A 23,885-nucleotide genomic window follows, 5' to 3' on the forward strand; every position below is an offset into this window, starting at 1 on the left:
AAGCAGTGTTTTCACCAATTTTTTGTATCATATTTACTCACACACTCAATCTTATTTATTAATTTCATAATTTATTAGTTATTACAATAGAACTGATTGGGAATTGAGTTCCCAACTGAAGCACTGAAACTTAGAGCCCATTCTGGTAAGTTGTATGCAACAAAGTTAAATTTTTAGGATTTAATCTGGAGAATCGTGAACAAGTTAGCTAATTAACCAATTGACAATCACTCCACACAACCAGACACCACCTTAGTTTTACATATTAGTGAGTCTTAAATAAAATTTGAAGTTAAGAAAAATCATTAAGAAACAACAAACAAACTAATATAATAAAGAAAATCTTCTTTCTCCAAATCTGATACATAAACTTACATCAAATAAACAAAATATATAAAGAAGAAGAAAAAAAACTCACTTGTTAAAGAGGTCCCAATTAGGCTAAAACACCATCAATAAAAGAATACACATTCTCCAATTCCCCAATCTCAATAACTCACAATACATTATATATATATATGTGCGTATGTATATATAGTGTCAAACGTTGGATGCGAAGCCCTCTTTGTAATGAGGCGGAGGAGACGGAGAAGGGTAAGAATTAGTGGCGGCGGCACCAGGCGGCGGGGTGGGGATGCCATAGATCTGAGGGTTGGTCCGTACGTCTTGTCTTCCTCTGTATCGTCCGAAGAAGTAGCAACCGAAACCTAAGAGTAAGCAGAAGAAAATCAAAGGAAGAGAAATCACCACTACCATTCCCATTTCTAAAAATATATTTATTATTCTCCTCTGTGTTTTTGGGATCTGCTAAAGGCTCTTAATTTGATCAAAGCGAGAATAGAAAGAGAGAGATAGTCTGATAGAGAGAAGAGGTGTGAATGTGGAAGAAGATTAGAGAAGGTGGATATTTATATAGAAAGGAAGGAGACGAAGTATGGAGAAATAGGATTCGTTCCAGGAGAGCAAAATGTGATAAGTGTTATAGTACAGAGAGAGAACGGTAGGCTTAACGTTCAAGATTCTAACGGTTACTTTTTTTTCTTTTTGGCGAATAGGAATAAATAAGTTGGCTTTGTTTTTTCTTTCCAACTGTCCATCAATGAAAGTTTTTTTTTAAAAAAAAAAAAATGCTTAAAGTTTTGGAGCACTTGGTATTGGAGATTAATTTTATCCAAATTAAGAATGAATTTCAATTGTTTCTCCAAAAAAAATTGTTATTATGATTATGGATTATATAGTTATTATTATTAGGACTCAATAGATTTTTTGTTAGAGATATTGTATAGATTTCTTTTAGGGACGCAGGAATGAACTAGATTGTAGTAGAAAGAAGTGGATTGTATTGAATTAATTATGCTACATCTAATTCGTATTGCAAGTAATAACAATGTATAATAACATGACTAATACGAACAATCTTTATAATTAGTTGACTTCAATTCGTATCATTCTCTGCAGGGAATGATGAACAATAAATACATGCCTCATGTATTAAAATAACATTAGTCATGCTCATTGTTATTCTTATACTTTGATGTTTCAATGCAATTTTCTTAACATTCTTTTTAGGTATTCAAAACCCACTATAAAATTGCATCAATAATAATCATTTTTAATGATTCTTGAGTTGTATTCACATAAATACATTAATTTTTTTTTTTTGACAAATATAAAACATTTACTTCAGAAAATGTTTGTCAAAATCTATATCGATATTAAATTACTTTTCATTGTCCTCAAAGAATACAAGAACATATATATAAATATGTATTCATCTCTTTCATTATATATCCATCAACTATATAATGAATATTACGTTTGCATAATCTTCAGGATATATGCAAGATTTTATTGAGGACGCATAATCATCAGGATATATGCAATATTTTATCGATGATGCATAATCTTTAGGATATATGTAATATTTTATCGAGGATGCATAATCTTTAGGATATATGCAATATTTTATCGATGATACATAATCTTCTGGATATATGTATAATTTATATAGATTTTCTCTATCATATCATGGGCACACATATATTGTAAATATTATGAATGATAAGAACATAATATATATATATGTAATCAATAATAAATATATAAAAACATATACATACATGTATAATATATAGATATATAGATAAAAAGAAAAAGGAAACCAAATGATTCTTGAAATTGTTTCAGTTAGATAAGTATATATATATATTTAGTGTATTTTGACTTTGAAACAATTCAAGAACTTTAATAAGATACTTACATTGGGACTTGGGCAGAGACTCATGCTTGAAGCTTGGGCAGAAACTCGTGCTGATAACGTGTTCTAAAATAATATAAAATAATATAAAGTAGATGAGAAGAAAGAAGAAGAAGATGAAGAGAGAAAGAGAAAGTGAATGAGAATTTCTGAGTTGTTTATTCCAATGGGGTGAACCCCTATTTATATAAATACAAGAGTGAAATATTAAGAAACTAAGAAAAAGGAAAACTAAAAAAAAGATGAATGTTGATTACAATTAATGGTAATAAATAAAAGATTTGGACATTCACATATTTTTTCATAAATATACGTAAAGTACAAAATAATTACAAAAATAACTTAACAAATCTCAATTACAATAATATCTTGCCACGTCATTAAAAAATACCTTAATTCTAAAATAATATGCCTGAAACTAAACTAATCCCAAAATTCCTTTTTTTTTTAATTATTTTCCTGCGTTTCACAAGTAACATTTTGGTTGCATATGATGTTGATAATAAACCAACAAGTAAATTTTTTACAAAAAAATATCATTTTTATATTATATAATTTGAGATACATTTTGGTTACCTTTAAAACTTCCATGTATACATTTTAATAATCAACTAATTATTTAGGTTATATTAATATATTTGAGTAACTTTCAAGTTTATTTTCAAAAATAATGATTTATCATTCAATAATCTACCATTTTAATAAATTATATTTAAAAAATATATATCATAAATATTTAAGTCACTTATATTTTTTAAATGTAAATTATTATATGCATTTTTATTAATTAAATAAACAATGAAGTTACAAATAACTTTTAAATCATTACAAATACAACATTTTTTTAGACCAATTAGTTATGATTTCGATAAGATACCAGTTGGTTACCTTAATAAAATAATCAATTTTAAAATAAAAAGATGATGATCATGTCAAATAAACTTATTAGTTTATTTTGGCATATTAAAATAAAATGTTATTCCCCCAACAAACGATAACTAGTACGTTTATTAACATATTGTAGACTATATGAAATGAAATAAATTGTTGTTCCAATATACAAAAGAATAAAATTTGTTTTAATATGCAACGAGCATTTAATTAAAATAAAGTTATTTGTAGAAAGGGTAACCAACGAGCATTTAATTAATACCATAAGTAACCCTATAGTTTATTTAAATTGTTATGACGGCGATAAAACATATGCTTCTTACATATTAAAATGATCACCTTAAAATGTAGATTGTGATAGATATCACTTTTTAGCCCAAACAATTTACGATGTGGCAAGAATTATTTTTTAAAAATTCGATAAGAGAGAACTATCTCAAGTAAGACTATATTCTATAACCCCTACTTAAAACTAAAAAATAAATAAATTAAAGCCACCAAAATTGTGATATACATGATAATGTCACCACCTGCTATATTAAAAGTAAAACAATTAAAATCTAAACGGTATAATAAAAGGGTAATATTTTATATTAAATTGAACCACAAGATTTATGTAAATAAATTGCTATTAACGTGCTACAATGTAAATTTCCCTTATTAATATTTATAACAATACAGTTATAAAAAGAAATTATAGTAAGAAGTTCACCCATATACTAAAGGAAATAGAAAGTATGTCAAATAATCTTTTGAGGGTGCCCTATAAATTTTTCCAATATATCATATATAACTAAATATGACACACATAAGACTAAATTAAATAATCTATATGATGCTGATAAAAAAAATTATATCAAAATTAGTATAATGTATTAAAAATATTCCAATAATAAAAAAAAAATTATGTTAAACTAATCATTTAGATTATAATACAAGTATTAAAATTTTAATATAAATTCTGTAACTATTTAAACAGAATATGAAACTCAAATACTATATTTTTTTTCCTATTAAAATAAATTAACCTATTTTATTAACATCATTTTAAATTGGGTAAAATATATTATTAAACCCTGTATTTTGCAAAAGTTATCGATTGGACTTTCTATTTTGTTAAATGACACAATAAACTCTGTATTTTTCAAAATAGTAAAAATAGAACCCTGAACTGATTTTTCGTCAAAATAAAATTTAATAATAATCTGATCTAAAGGAGTTATGATAAAACTGTTTACATTTTCCGTATCTACTCGTATTTTCAAGTTGGTTATATTAAAAAAAAAAAGTTGTGAAAAATTAAGCTCAGTGTCTTATTTGTACTATTTTGGAAAAAAAAAAAAAATAGGGTTCATTTTATCATTTAACAAAACAGATGGTTCAATTAATAACTTTTGCAAAACACAGGGTCTAAAATAGTATTTATGCTTTTAAAGTTTTTATAATTATCTATTATTTCTTAAAGTAACTAACGAATATTTGTCCCTCCGAACTATGACATCGGTACAGTTTTACTCATTTTTTTTTTAAATTATTCTTCTTGAACTATTAATACCATTGCAAATATTTCATTTTCCATTACATTTTGATCATCATTTTTAACCAATCTGCTTATGTAGTACTAATGTGACACTAGATAAATTATGTCAAATTAACAAATTTTTCACATCAGGCATTAGAGATAATTTTATGTTGGAATTATTTTATCAAGATCTAGATTTACTAACAAGTATGTTTCATTAACACCCTAATATGAATTTCTAAAACAATGAAATAAACACATATAAAGTTTAGGAAACCTTACATTGGGTGCAGCGGAATATAATGACTCCTTCTGTTTAGATCTCTAGCCCTTGATTCCTTTCTGAAGCAGAGCATTATCACAATCTGAACCTAAATCTCTTTCTCTCATTCTTTGAGCCCGATCCTCCTTCTTGTGGATTAGATTCTTCACAGTCTTCCACACTATGATTGAGATACCACTTGATGTGTGTGGGCACTCACTCTATCACTCAAGGCTGAATAATATGAAAAAGAAAAGAGAGGGAAAGTGGCGGCTTGGGTATAGGAAGAAGGCTTAGAATTTTTTCTGAAGGAATGAGATGCATCCTCTTTTTCCTGAAGCCATCACTACCTATTTTTAGGTAACCACCTAGGTTTAGGTTAGATTTATTTGGCATTGAAATAATAGAAAATAAATGGTAAAACCTACACTAAGTGGCCAGCCATAGGATGTGGATTGGGCCCCACTTTGTAATTTTGCCATTTTGTCATTTTTCCATCCCATTTTCTCAAAAACGCCAATTTTCTAATTTAACCACTTAAATGTCAATTCCAATTATTTAATAACTAAAAAATTAATTATTAAATAATATTATCATTTAATATATTTATTAATTAGACATATAAAGTCTCTTAATTAATAAATAAAACCTAGAATCTATTTTCTTACAATTTTGCCCTTGCTTAGTGAAAATTCATAAACTAGACATAGTCTAATTTTAGAATTATAATTGATTAATTTAAATCAATTAACTGAGTCTTACAAACAGTATGGTCTCAACTAGTATGGGGACCATGGGCCTATATAACCGAGCTTCCAATAAGCAGATCAAGAACTTACTAAGTAAACTCACTGACTTATTAATTCCTGGTTGCATCCATGCATAGAACTTGGAATTGCACTCTCAGTCATATAGAACGCTCTATATGTTCCACGATATAGATACGCTATTAATTTTTAATTGTTATAATCCCAATAATCAATGATCCTCTATAGATGATCTACATTGCATAGGGATAAAATTACCGTTACACCCTTTCAATGTATTTTATCCTTAAACACTTGCCACCTATAAATGATATTTTAGTGAAATAAAATAATCACTAAAATGAGATCTCAATCATTTATCTCTATTTAGCAAGCTCAAAGGAAATCATCGTTTCACTTCTAAATACCTATAGAAGCTATAGATTTCATATCTATGATTAGCGCTCCCACTCAATTGTACTACCGTGTTCCCAAAATGTACGTATCACCCTGACCAAAAAGTAGGCTTAACTAACAAATCAAAGAACATGAATAACACTCTTGAGATCGAACCTAATCATGTCAGGATTAAGATCATTTGATCTAGGATCAACTAGGTGATATTGAATTGAATAGATATTACGGTAACTTTATAAGATCTAATCAAAGTTCAATATCGGTCCCTTCCAATGTATACTTCATACATCCGATACTGGTAAACTTTGCCAATGCTCTGGAAAAGACATAACACTTATCCAAAGTGTAAGTATACCTATCGCTGATTATCATGCAGGTCTAAATCCAGTGAACTGATACATCACGGAATTAATTTTTTGAACATATAATCATGATTATATTCCACTGTACTGACAATACTATAATCATGAACAGATACATATGTTCTGGACTTAACAGAATTTATAATCATGAAATAAATCATGTGAACCATGCAACATAAAATGTTATTTCTGATCTTTATTAATTAGTAAATCTGATTATATTGAAATAGATTTTATTTAGGGCACAAAACTCAATATCTTATATGTAACACCCCCATTTCCCGAGATGTCAGATAGGATAGTCCGTATAAAACAATTTAATAAGATAAAGACAATAAAATACTTCTTTATTGAAAAATATCTAAGCATGAGATCTCACTGTTTAAAACAAAATACTTTTAGTACCCTAAACTTAAATAAGAACTAGTTAAATCAAAATAACGGTTCCACAATGTTTAGCATTAAAAAAAAACATTAAAAGCAAAATACTGCGCCAGCCCCCTAACATGCGGTCCACGCCTCGAGCTCTTCAATCTCACTGCTTAGCCTTACCCTTACCTGCACACAGAGTACCCGTGAGCTAACGCCCAGTAAGAAGAGCTATGTAGGACATAACCCTCCTAACTAGTTACTTGACATAAGTTACTCTTTAACATTAATCAACAGTAATTCACATTCCATAAATATATCCACAACGCATGTTGTTCTCACATGCACAAATCAAGTCTCATATCGCACATTATACTCACATACGATAATCAACTATACGCTCATGTTGATCAGACATGAGGTAACCTCCCCTGCCTTGTGTTATTCTCACACTTGGCATCCAACAGGACAATTAATTACCATAAGTTGTACTCACCCATGATAAAGTTATAACCTGCAAGTGTTATGCTCACACAAGCAGCAAGACCCTAATATTATTCTCATGCTAACGATGCTCACAAAATATAAGGAAATCACAACACAATCAAATTAAATAGCAAACCAACCCAAGTTGTATGCATAACATACACCCTGTGCACAGATGTACACTCTTCTTACCTCAGTTGCTAAGACCACACTTGCTACCTCGAGCACCTCAATGAATTTCCTTGTTGAGAACAAGATCCTAAACATTCATTAACACAACAATACACTCAAAATACATTCAAGTATGAATCTCTAAACTCATACAGAACTTACGTAAAAAATACGTAACAAATAGGTCCATTTCACTAGCATGACACATCATACATAAGCATTTATTATTTTGATTTACACAAACATATTGCATGCACTCAAACAAACATTCTTAACGTAAAACATGAATTCATCCAACACCTTTTTACGTAAAATTAACTAAAATACTATTTATTCTCATCAAAACCTAAATAAATAGTTAATTAATCACCAATAATTATAATAAATACCTACAGCAACTAACAAATAATAAAACCTATTCCTTTTGATATCATAGGCAGTAAAAGGTATTACAAAAATATATTTTACTATTTTAACAACACTTATCTATTTTTCATAATTAACTTAAGCATTAATTAAGTAAATTCATGAAAAATACAAAAATTGATTAAAAACCGAATCTAACTCTTCTAACACAGTTTACAATTTGTACTAAGTCATAAATAATTTTTTTTGAATTTTCTAAGAAACCTAGGTATTTTTCATAATTAAAATAAGAAATAACATCAATAATTCATGAAAAATACATAATCGCCTGAAAATTTAATCTACCAATTTTATAACAGTTTATATATCATAGCCCATCACAAAAAATAAATCTAGATTTTTCTGAGCACCCTAAGTATTTTTCATAATTAATCTATAAAATATACTAAATAATTAACAATAATTCCAAATAAATTCAGAAAATTATGAAACTTCACCAAGCACCTTAGAATAAAATAAGGAATCAAAATATACAAAAATATCTAAGAAAAAAACCTCAAAAATGGTTAGAACGTGGTCGCCAGCATTCTCGTCGGTTTCGTCACCCGTAAAGTGTAACTTTGTCTCCGATTGCTCTTGAAGCGTCCTTTCGATTGGGGAAGCTCTCCACAGTGCTCAGGACCTCAAAACGATCAAGAAAAGTGGTCTGAGAAGGCAGATCGGGGTCGTCTTCTTCGTTGGCGGTGTACCGTCTTTAATGGAGTCAAAATATTGGTTTTTCGTTTTGGACGTTAAAGCTTCGTTTTCTTACGTTAAAAATGATCCTTAGGGTCCCATGCACTAATATATAACCTCCCTTGACCCAAGAACAAGCTTAAACACATTCGAATTCGAGTCCGTTTCTAAGCCGCACCTTCGAAGCTCCAAAAATGGAGAATCTCAAAACGACGACCTCCGCCCCTTATACCACGTTAAAAAGCTTCCTTAGGTCGTATATAAGTGATCCCAAACCCCCACGTTCACCCAGGTTGCGCTCCTCTTGAAGAAACAAAATTTTTCGGTATCATATACGCCGTATACGTGCTCTCTCTCTCTCTCTCTCTCTCTCTCTCTCTCTCTCTCTCTCTCTCTCTCTCTCTCTCTCTCTCTCTCTCTCTCTCTCTCTCTCTCTCTCTCTCTCTCTCTCTCTCTCTCTCTCTCTCTCTCTCTCTCTCTCTCTCTCTCTCTCTCTTGTTGGTTCTCTGTTTTGGGTGTGCGAAAATAGAGCTCAAAACTTAATTTCTATCGTGTTTAAACCCAAGCAAAGAGATAGCTTTGAACCGAAGTGGAGCGATTCTTATTCCACAAAAATAGCCGTTCGATTCGTGCGTATATACATACAACAACAACACCTTCGGTTTCGTATGTATAAACGTACAACAACTTCAACTTAATAATAATAATAATATTAATATTAATAATAATAATAATAATAACGTTAATAATAATAATAATAATAATAATAATAATAATAATGATAATAATAATATAATTAATAATAATAATAATAATGATAAATATACCCTTTAACACTATAATAATATTTACCCATATTATTAGACCAAAATAATAATCCCAATATTATTATAAGTTAACATTTATCATTATTATTATTCCCACACTAATAATAATATGTACCAAAATCAAACAATTCACACACCCATATAATAATAGCCAGATATATATATTTATTAGGCATTATGCACATGCCAATAATATCATATCATCACAAAAAAATAATCTCATACATATTTAAATCCATAAATATGTAAAATAATAATAAAAAAAATACTCTCAACTAAATAAAATTACAAAAATACCCTTTCGGAGTTAGCAGATATTACAATTATCCCTCTCTAAAAGAAAATTTCGTCCCGAAATTTTACTCAAATAATTCTGGATATTGTTCTCGCATATCAGACTCTAGCTCCTACGTAGCTTCCTCAACCACGCTGTTTCTCCATAGGACTTTCACCAAGGTAATTGTCTTATTTCTCAAAATCCTATCCTTTTGATCAAGAATCTTTATCGAACGTTCATTGTAGGACAAATCTTCCTGCAAACCCAGTGTTTCATAGCTCAAAACATGTGATGGGTCTGACACATATTTTCGAAGTTGGGATACATGAAATACATTGTGCACCCAGATAATGATGGCGGTAAAGCTATTCTATAAGCTACACTGCTTACTCTGTCCAATATCTGAAATGGACCAACATATCTGGGACTTAGTTTCCCTCTCTAGCCAAATCTCTTCACTGAGAGTCCTTTTCGTGGTGTCACTCGAAGAAACACATGATCACCCACTTCGAACTCAATGTCCCTCCGCTTCAGGTCTGCATAAGATTTACATGCGCTTCCGAGCTGTGATCATTCTAGCCCTGATCTTCTGAATAGCTTCGTTGGTGTGCTGAACCGCATCTGGCCCTAGGAGTTTGTTCTCTCCCAACTCATCCCAATGTAGTCGAGACATGCATTTTCTTCCATACAACATCTCATAGGATGCTACCCCGATAGTAGACTGATAGCTGTTGTTGTAAGAAAATTCAATCAAAGGCAAGTATTTGCTCCATGATCCTTGGAAATTTATCACACATGCCCTCAACATATCTTCCAAGATCTGATTTGTTCTCTCAGTCTGACCATCTGTCTCTGGATGATATGGAGTACTGAACTTCAATCGAGTTCCCATTGCTCTCTGTAAGCTTTCCCAAAAAGATGAAGTAAACCGAGCATCTCGATCACAAACAATAGAATACGGTGCCCCATGTAATCTCACAATCTCATTCACATAAAGTTCAACAAAAAATGGTCCATGGAGTAAGTCATGCGTACTGGTAGAATATGGGCAGATTTTGTATACCTATCGACAACTACCCAAATGGCGTCATGCTGCTTTGTAGTCTTAGGTAACCCAGTCACAAAATCCATGGAAATCTCTTCCCACATCCATTCAGGGAGTTTCAGTGGCTGAAGTAATCCTGCTGGTCTTTGATGCTCTGCTTTGACTTGTTGACATGTTAAACATTTTGCCACAAATTCAACTACATCCTTTTTCATACCAGGCCACCAATACAATGCTTTCAGGTCATGGTACATTTTAGTGGTCCCGGGGTGAACTGAATAAGGTGTAGTATGAGCTTCTTCCAATATCCCCTTCTTGAGCTCATCATTATCGGGCACATAAATTCGTCCCTTGAACCGAATTAATCCTGTGTCTGATATTTCATAATCTTTGGCGTTACTATTCGAAATTTCTTGCTTTAGTTCACTAAGCTTTTGATCTGTCGTCTGCCCCTCCTTAATTCTTTCTAACAAAGTTGATTGAAGTGTGACCTTTGCAAGCTGCCCTGTAATAAACTCTATACCAGCTCGTTCCATGTCTTCCACTAATTCCCTTGATACTCTTTGTAAAGTGGAAACTAGTCCTGGACCTCTACGGCTGAGTGCATCCGCTACCACATTGGCTTTACCGGGATGGTACATTATCTCGCAGTCGTAGTCTTTGACCAACTCCAAACATCTCCTCTGCCTCATGTGTAACTCCCTCTGGGTGAAAAAGTACTTTAAACTCTTATGATCGGTGTAGATTTCACATTTCACTCCATAGAGATAATGACGCCAAATTTTTAGTGCAAAAACCACTGCGGCTAACTCTAGGTCATGTGTCGGGTATCTCTGTTCTTATTCTTTTAATTGCCTTGAAGCGTAAGCAATTACCTTCCCTTCTTACATTAGAACACAACCCAACCCTTGTTTAGATGCATCACATATACCGCAAATTGTCCCTCTTCTGTTGGTAAACTGAGCATTGGTGCCGAAATAAGTCTATTCTTCAACTCTTGGAAGCTTTGCTCACACTTGTCTGACCAAGAAAATTTTAGATTCTTCCTAGTTAATTCTGTTAAGGGTGTGGCTATCTTTGAGAACCCCTCAACAAACCTTCTATAATAGCCTGCTAAACCCAAAAAGCTTCGAACTTCTGAGGCAGTCTTTGGTCTAGGCCATTCTTTCACTGCAGCAACCTTGGCAGGATCTACTTTTATTCCCCCGTTAGTGACAATGTGGCCCAAAAATGCAACCTCGGACAACCAGAACTCACATTTTTTGTACTTGGCATACAATTGATGTTCTCTCAATCGCTGCAAGGTCAAGCGTAAGTGCTCCTCATGTTCCTCCTCTGTCTTAGAATAAATCAATATATCATCTATGAATACAATGACAAACTGATCCAGATATTCTTTGAAGACTCGGTTCATGAGGTCCATAAAAGCTGCCGGGGCATTTGTAAGTCCAAATGACATCACCATGAACTCATAATGCCCGTATCTCGTTCTGAAGGCTGTCTTCGGTATGTCTTCATTTTTGATTCTTAGCTGATGGTATCCTGAACGAAGATCAATCTTAGAAAACACCTTTTTCCCTTGAAGCTGGTCAAACAAGTCGTCAATCCTCGGTAATGGGTACCGATTCTTTATAGTCACCTTGTTTAGTTCTCGGTAATCTATGCACATTCTCATAGTACCGTCTTTCTTTTTAACAAATAGAACTGGTGCGCCGCACGGAGAGTAGCTAGGTCTGATAAACCCTAACTTAAGCAATTCTTCCAACTGTATTTTGAGTTCTTTCAATTCAGATGGTGCCATTCTATATGGTGCGTGGGAAATTGGTGCTGTCCCGGGCACTAATTCTATCACAAATTTGATTTCTCTGTGTGGTGGTAACCCGGGTAACTCCTCTGGAAATACATCAAGAAACTTAGCAACTACCCGTGTTTCCTCCGACTTTCTTTCAATTTTCTTGGTGTCATCAACCACATTAACTAGATACCCTAAGCACCCACGCTGCAATAGTTGCCCAGCCTTCATTGCCGAAATAATAGGGGTGCGAGGTTTCTTTCCTACCCCCTGAACTCGAATGTCTCTCCATCTTCTGGTGTGAAAACAACTTTCTTTTGCTTGCAGTCAATTGATGCTCCATATTTGGTAAGAAAATCCATGCCCAAGATTACATCAAAATCAAATAAATCTAATACAATCAGGTCTACAAATAATTCTCTACCATCTATTCTGACAGGTATACCCCTAAGCCAATTTCTAGAGATTACAACCTCCCCAGATGGTAACATGGTCCCAAACCCCACAGTAAATAATTCACTCTGTGCATTTATATGATTAACAATTGTGCTAGCAATAAAGGAGTGAGTTGCACCAGAATCAAACAAAACTTTACAAGTGGTGTTGGCCATAGGAATCTGACCAGATACAACCGAAGGACTGGCCTTAGCTTCTGCTTGAGTGATGGAAAAAACTCTGGCTGGAACATACTTGTCATCTTTCTTGGGTTCTGCTCTGTTCCCAGTCTGTCCCCACAGTGGGGAATTGCATTTGATGTGTCCTTCTTTTCCACATTTGTAGCATGCTTTTGCGCGACACTCGCCGAGATGACGTTTGGTACATTTAGGGCATTCTGGAATGTTTCGTCCACTGCTGCCATTAAATCGTTGGTCGTTATCAATTTTGTACCTCTTGTCTTGACTTGGCTGCCCAGACTGGTCCTGTCCCCGTTTCTTGTGGTCATTAGAATTGGCTCCACCTTTCTTAGATTCTCTCCTGGCAGCATTTTCCTTCCAAATTTTGTTTTCACTCCGCTCAGCCGTAAGAGCCATTTCGACAACTTTAGCATAACTGAATTGACCCCTTGACACAATTTCCACATCTCGAGCAACCATTGGTTTCAGGCCTTCCACAAATCGATGTGCTCGTACTCTATCAGTAGGTACCAGATCTGGAGCAAATTTCGCCAATCTATCAAATTTTTGTGCATACCCAGTCACAGTAAGACTCCCTTGGACTAATCCAGTAAATTCATCGACCTTTGCTGCTAGAACTGCTGAGTTATAATACTTCTCATTAAAGAACCTTTTGAAATCGTCCCAGTTCATGGTATCTACGTCCTTTGTTTGTTCCACCACCTCCCACCAGATACGAGCATCTTTCCTCAGCATGTAAGATGCACACTTCACTCGGTCATTCCCATCCACCCTTAGCATCTGCAAAATGCTTTCTATGCGACTTATCCACTCCTCAGCCACTACCGGGTATATGCCTCCCTCAAACTCAGGTGGGTGTTGTTTTCGAAATCTCTCTGCTAACAACTCATGTCTAGCCTCTGTAGCAGGATATACCACTGCAGTTGGTGGATCTCTATTTTCTCCATCCTACCTTATTTGGAGTGGCGGCTCCGGTTGACGTCTCAGCTGACGAAGTTCTTCATCCTGCCTATGAATGATTCCTTCCAGTGCGGCAAGGCGCTCTTCCCATCCTTGTGGTGCTTGAGGTGGTTCATTGATCCCTCCATCATCTCGGCCTCTATCTCGGCCTTGGCCTTGGCCTCAACCTCGGCCTTGACCTCGACCCACTCTAACTGGCCTTCTAAGAGGCATTTCTAAACTCCTGAACCACACAAACCAAAACACATCAAGATCATTTTGATCATCTATTTTTCATGAAAAGAATATTACACTCCCGTGTGCAGAAATTAAAGGCACCTTAATTATAAGTAATAACCACTTACAGTACAGTGAGTCGAGCTCGTCTCATGGCGGTGAACTTTACATGTTAGGGCTAACCACATTCTTTAGGACCGTATTGCTCTGATACCATATTGTAACACCCCCATTTCCCGAGATGTCAAATAGGATAGTCCGTATAAAACAATTTAATAAGATAAAGACAATAAAATACTTCTTTATTGAAAAAAATCTAAGCATGAGATCTCACTGTTTAAAACAAAATACTTTTAATACCCTAAACTTAAATAAGAACTAGTTAAATCAAAATAACAGTTCCACAATGTTTAGCATTAAAAAAAACATTAAAAGCAAAATACTGTGCCAGCCCCCTAACATGCGGTCCACGCCTCGAGCTCTTCAATCTCACTGCTTAGCCTTACCCTTACCTGCACACAGAGTACCCGTGAGCTAACGCCCAATAAGAAGAGCTATGTAGGACATAACCCTCCTAACTAGTTACTTGACATAAGTTACTCTTTAACATTAATCAACAGTAATTCACATTCTATAAATATATCCACAACGCATGTTGTTCTCACAAGCACAAATCAAGTCTCATATCGCACATTATACTCACATACGATAATTAACTATACGCTCATGTTGATCAGACATGAGGTAACCTGCCCTGCCTTGTGTTATTCTCACACTTGGCATCCAACAGGACAATTAATTACCATAAGTTGTACTCACCCATGATAAAGTTATAACCTGCAAGTGTTATGCTCACACAAGCAGCAAGACCCTAATATTATTCTCATGCTAACGATGCTCACAAAATATAAGGAAATCACAACACAATCAAATTAAATAGCAAACCAACCCAAGTTGTATGCATAACATACACCCTGTGCACAGATGTCCACTCTTCTTACCTCAGTTGCTAAGACCACACTTGCTACCTCGAGCACCTCAATGAATTTCCTTGTTGAGAACAAGATCCTAAACATTTATTAACACAACAATACACTCAAAATACATTCAAGTATGAATCTCTAAACTCATAAAGAACTTACGTAAAAAATACGTAACACATAGGTCCATTTCACTTGCATGACACACCATACATAAGCATTTATTATTTTAATTTACACAAACATATTGCATGCACTCAAACAAATATTCTTAACGTAAAACATGAATTCATACAGCACCTTTTTACGTAAAATTTACTAAAATACTATTTATTCTCATTAAAACCTAAATAAATAGTTAATTAATCACCAATAATTATAATAAATACCTACAGCAACTAATAAATAATAAAATCTATTCCTTTTGATATCATAGGCAGTAAAAGGTATTACAAAAATATATTTTACTATTTTAACAACACTTATCTATTTTTCATAATTAACTTAAGCATTAATTAAGTAAATTCATGAAAAATACCAAAATTAATTAAAAACCGAATCTAACTCTTCTAACACAGTTTACAATCTGTACTAAGTCATAAATAATTTTCTTTGAATTTTCTAAGCAACCTAGGTATTTTTCAAAATTAAAATAAGAAATAACATCAATAATTCATGAAAAATACATAATCGCCTGAAAATTCAATCTACCAATTTTATAACAGTTTATATATCATAGTCCATCATATAAAATAAATCTAGATTTTTCTGAGCACCCTAAGTATTTTTCATAATTAATCTATGAAATATACTAAATAATTCACAATAATTCCAAATAAATTCAGAAAATTATGAAACTTCACCAAGAACCTTAGAATAAAATAAGGAATCAAAATATACAAAAATATCTAAGAAAAACAACTCAGAAATGGTCAGAACGTGGTCGCCAGCATTCTCGTCCGTTTCATCACCGGTAAAGTGTAACTTTGTCTCCGATTGCTCTTGAAGCGTCCTTTCGATTGGGGAAGCTCTCCACAGTGCTCAGGACCTCAAAACAATCAAGAAAAGTGGTCCGAGAAGGCAGATCGGGATCGTCTTCTTCGTTGGCGGTGTACCGTCTTTAATGGAGTCAAAATATTGGTTTTTCGTTTTGGACGTTAAAGCTTCGTTTTCTTACGTTAAAAACGATCCTTAGGGTCCCATGCACTCATATATAACCTCCCTTGACCCAAGAACAAGCTTAAACACATTCGAATTCGAGTCCGTTTCTAAGCCGCACCTTCGAAGCTCCAAAAATGGCGAATCTCAAAACGACGATCTCCGCCCCTTATACCACGTTAAAAAGCTTCCTTAGGTCGTATATAAGTGATCCCAAACCCCCACGTTCACCCAGGTTGCGCTCCTCTTGAAGAAACGAAATTTTTCGGTATCGTATACGCCGTATACGTGCTCTCTCTCTCTCTCTCTCTCTCTCTCTCTCTCTCTCTCTCTCTCTCTCTCTCTCTCTCTCTCTCTCTCTCTCTCTCTCTCTCTCTCTCTCTCTCTCTCTCTCTCTCTCTCTCTCTCTCGTTGGTTCTCTGTTTTGGGTGTGCGAAAATAGAGCTCAAAACCTAATTTCTATCGTGTTTAAACCCAAGCAAAGAGATGGCTTTGAACCGAAGTGGAGCGATTCTTATTCCACAAAAATAGCCGTTCGGTTCGTGCGTATATACGTACAACAACAACACCTTCGGTTTCGTATGTATATACGTACAACAACTTCAACTTAATAATAATAATAATAATAATAATAATAATAATAATAATAATAATAATAATAATAATAATAGTAATAATAATGTTAAATATACCCTTTAACACTATAACAATATTTACCCATATTATTAGACCAAAATAATAATCTCAATATTATTATAAGTTAACATTCATCATTATTATTATTCCCACACTAATAATAATATGTACCAAAATCAAACAATTCACACACCCATATAATAATAGCCAGATATATATATATATATATTTATTAGGCATTATGCACATGCCAATAATATCATATCATCACAAAAAAATAATCTCATATATATTTAAATCCATAAATATGTAAAATAATAAAAAAAAATACTCTCAACTAAATAAAATTACAAAAATACCCTTTCGGAGTTAGCAGATATTACATTATAAATTAGTGTTTGCACTTAGCAACACGATAACATATTGTCTTAGAGCATCTTCAATAGAGAGCTAAATAAGTGGTGTATTGCTATTTTATTAGCACATTTCAATAAAAAACTTCTCCAATGGTATGCTACAAGTTGTGTCGAATTTGGCACACAATAAGTACTACTTTTTTAATTACACTTTTGTCATTAATCATTAGGGTTGAGCATCAGCCAGTTTGGTCGTTTTTTCCTATATAAAATCCCAGAATTCGATTTTAGGTTTAAATTGGTGCAATTCGAAAACTGACCGACCAATCTAGAACCTACCTTAAAACCGACCATTTTGAACCTCGGTTTGGTCAGTTTAAACCGCTCAAACCGAACTTCTTTTTTTCTTTAAAATATGATCCAATTTATTCTATAAGCACATTATTTTACATTCTACAACTACAACCATACAAATTAATTGTTCAAAAACTAATTGTCTTATTCTTTTTAACTTTAATATTAATAAAATAATTATATATTATTATATATAATGAGTTACTACATAAAGTAAAAAAATTTTAATAAATTAATATATATGTATGATGGTCGGTTTCGGTTTTTTCGGTCGGTTTATTACCCAGAAAAACATTGACCTCTCAATGGCGATTTTAACTGTTAGCGATTTTTTCAGTTTTTGGTTCCGCCAGTTTCGATTCTAACGGTGTTCGGTAGGTCGGTTTGAACGATTTTTTCAGTTTTCTAGATTTCATGCTCAGCCCTATTAACCATTAATGTTAACCCGAAAACTTTTCTTGGTGACGTGGACATAAATATTTGACATGTGGCAAGAAAAATAACATCTCGGAGTTGAGTAGTCTCGAGTCATAGCAGTCGGCCTGGGAGGGGTCTCTAGCCCTGCACCCAGGTTGACTCCTGGAACTCTAGAATGGAAGTTTGGATTTCGACAAGTTACTTCTAACTCACAATCTTTAAGTATTCAGTACCATGAAGACATAGAGCAGCCAAATCCAGGCCCCATGAGCTAAAAATACATGAACCAACACCTCAAAAGTCAACCTGGGAACCTAAGGTTTCACCCAGCGCCCAAGTTGACAACCTCAACTACGGTTTTAGTTTCCATGACCGTCTTAGTGAAAATAGGTCTAACTTTTCATTGGGACATGAACTAGACATACCACGAACATATTTTAGGCATTAGAATCAGATTTGGAGAACGTTTATTTTTCAGCACCCAAACACCCGATGCCCGGCACCCCAGCACCTAGGTTGACAATCTGTCAACTTGGGCCACTTCCAAGCATTAGATCAAAAATCTGAATCATGTATCTTCTTAGTCTTCATAAAAAATGGGGAAAAAAGCACTTTCGGGGAAGAAACATCACATCCTGGGTGCTAGAACACCTGACACTTGGCCCAGTGCCCAGGTTGACATATTATCAACCTGGGTCATTTCAAATCATTTTTCCAACAAAGTGTTTCTGGCCTTTTTTTCATCATTAGAAATAACAAAGATACAAGCAAACTTGGGGAGAAACCATAATCCTAAGGGAATAAAAACTGACCCCAGCGCCCAAGTTGACAATCAACCTGGTGCACTAGTTTTGATCACTTAAATATTAGAGTAATTTGCGGTAAAACTCCCTCAACTATCAATTTACTTGCAAAAAATCATCCAACCTCATTTTTGGTGGGAAGACCCTCCAAAGTACTGTTCCTTTTACATTTTTCAGGTGTCGTCTGTCCAACCTCGTTAAGTCCTAATTTTGCCCACGTGGCAATGACAGGTCACTAAAAAATTATCCTACGTGGCCATATTTTACAAAATAAAAATAAAAAATTTAATAGTAATTTGCGGCAAAACTCCCTTAACTATCAATTTAATTGCAAAAAACCATCCAACCTTAAAGTTTTTTGGATGATTTTTTGCAAGTAAATTGATAGTTTGAGGGGTTTTGCAGCAAATTACTCTTAAAGTTTTTATTTTGTAAAATATGGCCACATAGGATAATTTTTAGTGACCTGTCATTGCCACGTGGGCAAAATTAGGACTTAACAAGACTGGACAGACGATACCTTAAAAATGTAAACGGAACAGTACTTTGGAGGGTTTTCCCACCAAAATATGAGGTTAGATGGTTTTTTGCAAGTAAATTGATAGTTATGGGGGTTTTGCCGCAAATTACTCTAAATATTAATTCTGCTCCGAGCATTCTCTTAGAATTGGCAAAAAATGGGGTAGAAGATCTCATCCTCAAGATCAAGAACCTTGGAAGTGCCAAAATGACACAGTCGACCTTGCTTTTAGCTAACGACAATGAGTCAATTAATAAGCGATAAGAAATATAATTAAGACAGAGTAAAAATCAATAAGCAATAAAGAATACATTTTAAAGAGGTTCGACCCCTGTAGTTCGGTAATAGCCTACTCCCATTAGATTGTATTGACTTGAGAACAAAGAATACAGTGTTTCCTCTCTCAAAGCTCTCGCAATGAAATCTCTGAGTATTTTCTCTTAGATCTCTCTAACGTAATTCTTCCGATCCTTTTTACAATGAGGATGGATCACTATTTTATAGGACTAAATGCATGAGGGAAGGTTTTTTTTTTTTTGCTTACAATATTTATAATTGGTAAGAACATACATTACATATTTAGAGTACATAAAATGAGAAATTCAAACAGCTTGTCGCATCCCATTGATACGATCCCATGATTGTAGGGATTGTTCTTGAGCTTCACGATATCAATCCTGAAGTAGTTAAGTCTTAATGCACGACTTGGAGGAATGAATTCATTTGTTGTTCGGATCATCTGCCCTTGTTTTGCTCGGTCAGGCAGACTTTGTCCGTGCAGATACATTACTTGAAGTCTGTTCGGAACATTTTCTCCAGCCAAGTGTAGAGAATAACAGACACGTGTCACTAGTACGCATTGCCATGTCATGGTGCGAAAAATTGGATAATATTTGCCCCCAAGTCTGCACGGGACTTCCGAAGTCGCGCGTAGACTTCACTTAGTTTGAATTTGTGTCTGAACGGGTGGCACGTGTTCGATGCGCCTGTTGGTGATTCGATGTGATTCTGACCAAAGGTCGGTTTGAAATTGTATCCTGCCTTAAGGATGAATTTAGAATCTTTTTATGCATTCTGTGGAAAATTTAAAATAGACGTAATGTTGCTCCGTTTAACGAAAAAAAGACTATAATTTCTTCTGCTGAGTTTCAGGTTGGGACTTTGTTACAAGACTTTGATGATGCTCAGGATCATACTGCAAATCCTTTAGTTCAGGATACAATTTCTAGTATGGATGCAACTCAAGGTGGTTTGAGTCTAGTTGATGGTAATACCCTTGCACCAGGTTATTATAAACTAAGCGTGGATACTATCGTGGATAATAGTAGAAGTAAAATAGGGATTGGGGCAGCAGTCAGAAATTTTAGAGGAGAGGTTGTTGCGGCTTTGTCTTCTCCATTGAATGGTAACTTGTCTCCTCTTTTGGTTGAAGCAAAAGCCTTGGTTTCGGCTCTCAACTGGTGTTTGACTGTTAAGTTTCCTTTAAGTGTCATTGAGAGTGATTGTAACGTGTTAATTGGTAAAGTTAAGCATAGGTGGAAAGACAAGTCTGCTCTTTCAGACTTGATTAGTCAAATTGTGTCCTTTCTCTCTAACTTTCCTACAGTTACTGTTCATCATGTATTAGGGGTATTTGCGGTGCAGGTAGTACGGTTTTTGATTATTTTTTTACACCAACTCGCACATGCATTTTTTTAATTTCTCAAACCGCACCCACACCGCGAAACTTAAAAACCGCAAAAACCGCACCGCAAAAAATGGTGCGGTGCGGTTTATGCGATTTGGACTATCACTAAATAATTAAACTATCACAAATACAACAAAGCTTGAGCAACACTTGTCAAAAATACCATAAGGCTTGAAAATAAATATGAAAAAAAAAAAAAGTTCCAAGTTTCAACGATATAATAATTAGTGGGTTTAGGTTGGGCCTTCACATATTGGACCTAAATAAATATAAAAATTGGTATTCTTATAATATGCAGTACGGTGCGGTTTGAACCGCATATTAGCAATTCAAAATTGCAAATTGCATCGCACCGTGCGGTTTTGGAAAAATTCAAACTGCGACTGCACCGCAAAAAATTTTAAACTGCATTTTTTTTTTTTGCAGTGTGGTGCAGTGCGAGCGGTTTGATAAACACCACTATCATATATCTAAACAATTTAATATTGTTCCTTATAAATTAGCTAGAAAAGTTTGAGGAATTGAGAGAGAGATTATTTGGAATGGTAATATTCCAATATATTGTAACCTGTACTCATTGCTTCTTTTTTAGTTACAATATATTGTGTTTCAAAAAAAAAAAAAAACGTACGTGGAAACCACACGAAAAGGAAAAATATATATGATAGAAATATTTTATCCACAAAATAGAGTAAGCAGTAATACTAGTAAGGATAGATAGAGAAAATCCAAGTATCACACAACAAAACAATCCTCAACCAATCAAAACCCTCCAACTAAGCTTTCTTCAACCCTCCTACCTTATCCAACTCCCTTCCATAGAATCTAAAACCCTTCTCTCTCCACTCACACTCCCCTCCAAATAATCTTTCTTTCCGAGAAAATCACCCAGAAAATAAAAACTTCATTCTGTATCGATCATTCGATACAACTGGGGTTGTGATTAAGTAATTAAACAGCAGAAACGAAAACGAAGATGTCTCTCACAATCCCCACTAACCTCTCAAAATCCATGCTCAAGCCTAGGCTGAGCAACACACCAAGATTGCCGCAGAAATCGAGCTTCGTTGTCTGCTCCGCCGCCCAGCCGGAGAAGATTTCTTCCTCTTCCGCAGCCGTAGAGAGCCAGCTGAAGGCGTTCTCCGCGGCTCTAGCTCTGTCATCGATCCTAATCTCGGCCGCGCCGATGCCAGCCGCAGCCGACATCGCCGGGCTGACGCCGTGTAAGGATTCGAAGCAGTTCGCCAAGCGCGAGAAGCAGCAGATCAAGAAGCTAGAATCGTCGCTGAAGCTGTACGCGGCTGACTCTGCTCCGGCTCTGGCCATCAACGCGACGATCGAGAAGACGAAGAGGCGATTCGACTTCTACGGAAAATCGGGGCTGTTGTGCGGTGCGGATGGGCTGCCGCACCTGATCGTGAGCGGTGACCAGAGGCATTGGGGTGAGTTTATCACGCCTGGATTGCTGTTCTTGTACATCGCCGGTTGGATTGGGTGGGTCGGACGGAGCTACCTAATCGCCATTAGAGGAGAGAAGAAGCCGACGCAGAAGGAGATTATTATCGATGTGCCTTTGGCTACTGGTTTGGTTTTCAGAGGGTTCAGTTGGCCTGTTGCTGCTTACAGAGAGTTCGTTAATGGTGATCTTATTGCCAAGGATGTCTAAGCCAATCACCACTCAAATTTCACCCTCTTTGTAAGATAAATTCACCACTCAATTAATTTACATATTCTGCTCCTATTTTTAAAATGAAATTATCTTTTTGTTCATTTTTTTTTTAAGAATACTTACCTTAGAATTTTCTAAATTTCTATGGTAACTTTCTAAAAATGCACAACATCAAACTTTAAAATGTTTGTTCATTTTAATTTATCTTTTTTAAATTTATTATTAGAATTACATTTTAAAAAATCTGTTATTCATCACTCTAGCTATATTTTATTGATCATTAATAAATAAATAGTTTTTTTTACTTTCTTGTTTATTTATTTATTTTAATTTTTTAACTACAGGTATGAGATGGAATACCAAAGAGAGGAGACTGATTATGCTTGAGCTGGGAGTAACTTAGAATGGTATTTTTCAAGAAAAAGAAAAAAGAAAGTTAGAAGTGTATGTTTGAGGTGTTGATGGGTACATTTCTTGTATCTAATTGTAAAATTTTAGTTGTTTTGTTGTATGTACCAATGGTTGCACCATATACCGTAACGTACTTTTATTCTTTGCTTCTTTTCATTTATTTCTATCCAATTTCTACAGCTTACACCAATTTCACAATTCCCCCATTGATCAAAAAAGAAAATATTAAAATGACCTTTTCATTGATGAACTCTTTTCCAACTTAATAACAAGTATAATGTCGGATATTTTGTACATAGGAAGAAGGAAGAAGAAATTCAAGATTACAATGCAAGAGCTCAAAAAATATATAAACAGTTTCACTATTTCAAACACAAGACAAGTCTCTTAATTCTTAAAACATTGTCCAAAAATTATATTACAAGTTATTGTAAACATATAACACAATCAAAATAAAAGAAATGGACAAAGACTTAGACAACCAAGGTTTTACACTGGTTCAACCAAATTGTATTGGTCTACTATGAATAAACTTTTGTTAGAGACTAATCACGGATC

The 23,885-nt window shown here is 34.3% G+C and overlaps 2 protein-coding genes across 2 annotated transcripts; one reads left to right on the forward strand and one right to left on the reverse strand.

Moving 5' to 3' along the window:
• Window positions 1–308: 308 nt before the first annotated feature.
• LOC115697741 (uncharacterized) lies at window positions 309–1,012 on the reverse strand. The gene has a single exon (XM_030624857.2). The coding sequence runs from the start codon at window positions 760–762 to the stop codon at window positions 541–543; it is 222 nt and encodes a 73-aa protein (XP_030480717.1). The 5' UTR covers window positions 763–1,012; the 3' UTR covers window positions 309–540.
• Window positions 1,013–21,746: 20,734 nt separating this feature from the next.
• LOC115697275 (photosystem I reaction center subunit III, chloroplastic) lies at window positions 21,747–23,483 on the forward strand. Its single transcript, XM_030624211.2, has 2 exons — window positions 21,747–22,943; window positions 23,261–23,483. The coding sequence occupies exon 1, from the start codon at window positions 22,224–22,226 to the stop codon at window positions 22,911–22,913; it is 690 nt and encodes a 229-aa protein (XP_030480071.1). The 5' UTR covers window positions 21,747–22,223; the 3' UTR covers window positions 22,914–22,943; window positions 23,261–23,483.
• The last annotated feature ends 402 nt before the right edge of the window (window positions 23,484–23,885 follow it).

This window comes from Cannabis sativa, chromosome 7 (assembly GCF_029168945.1).
Source record: "Cannabis sativa cultivar Pink pepper isolate KNU-18-1 chromosome 7, ASM2916894v1, whole genome shotgun sequence".
Taxonomy (NCBI): domain Eukaryota; kingdom Viridiplantae; phylum Streptophyta; class Magnoliopsida; order Rosales; family Cannabaceae; genus Cannabis; species Cannabis sativa.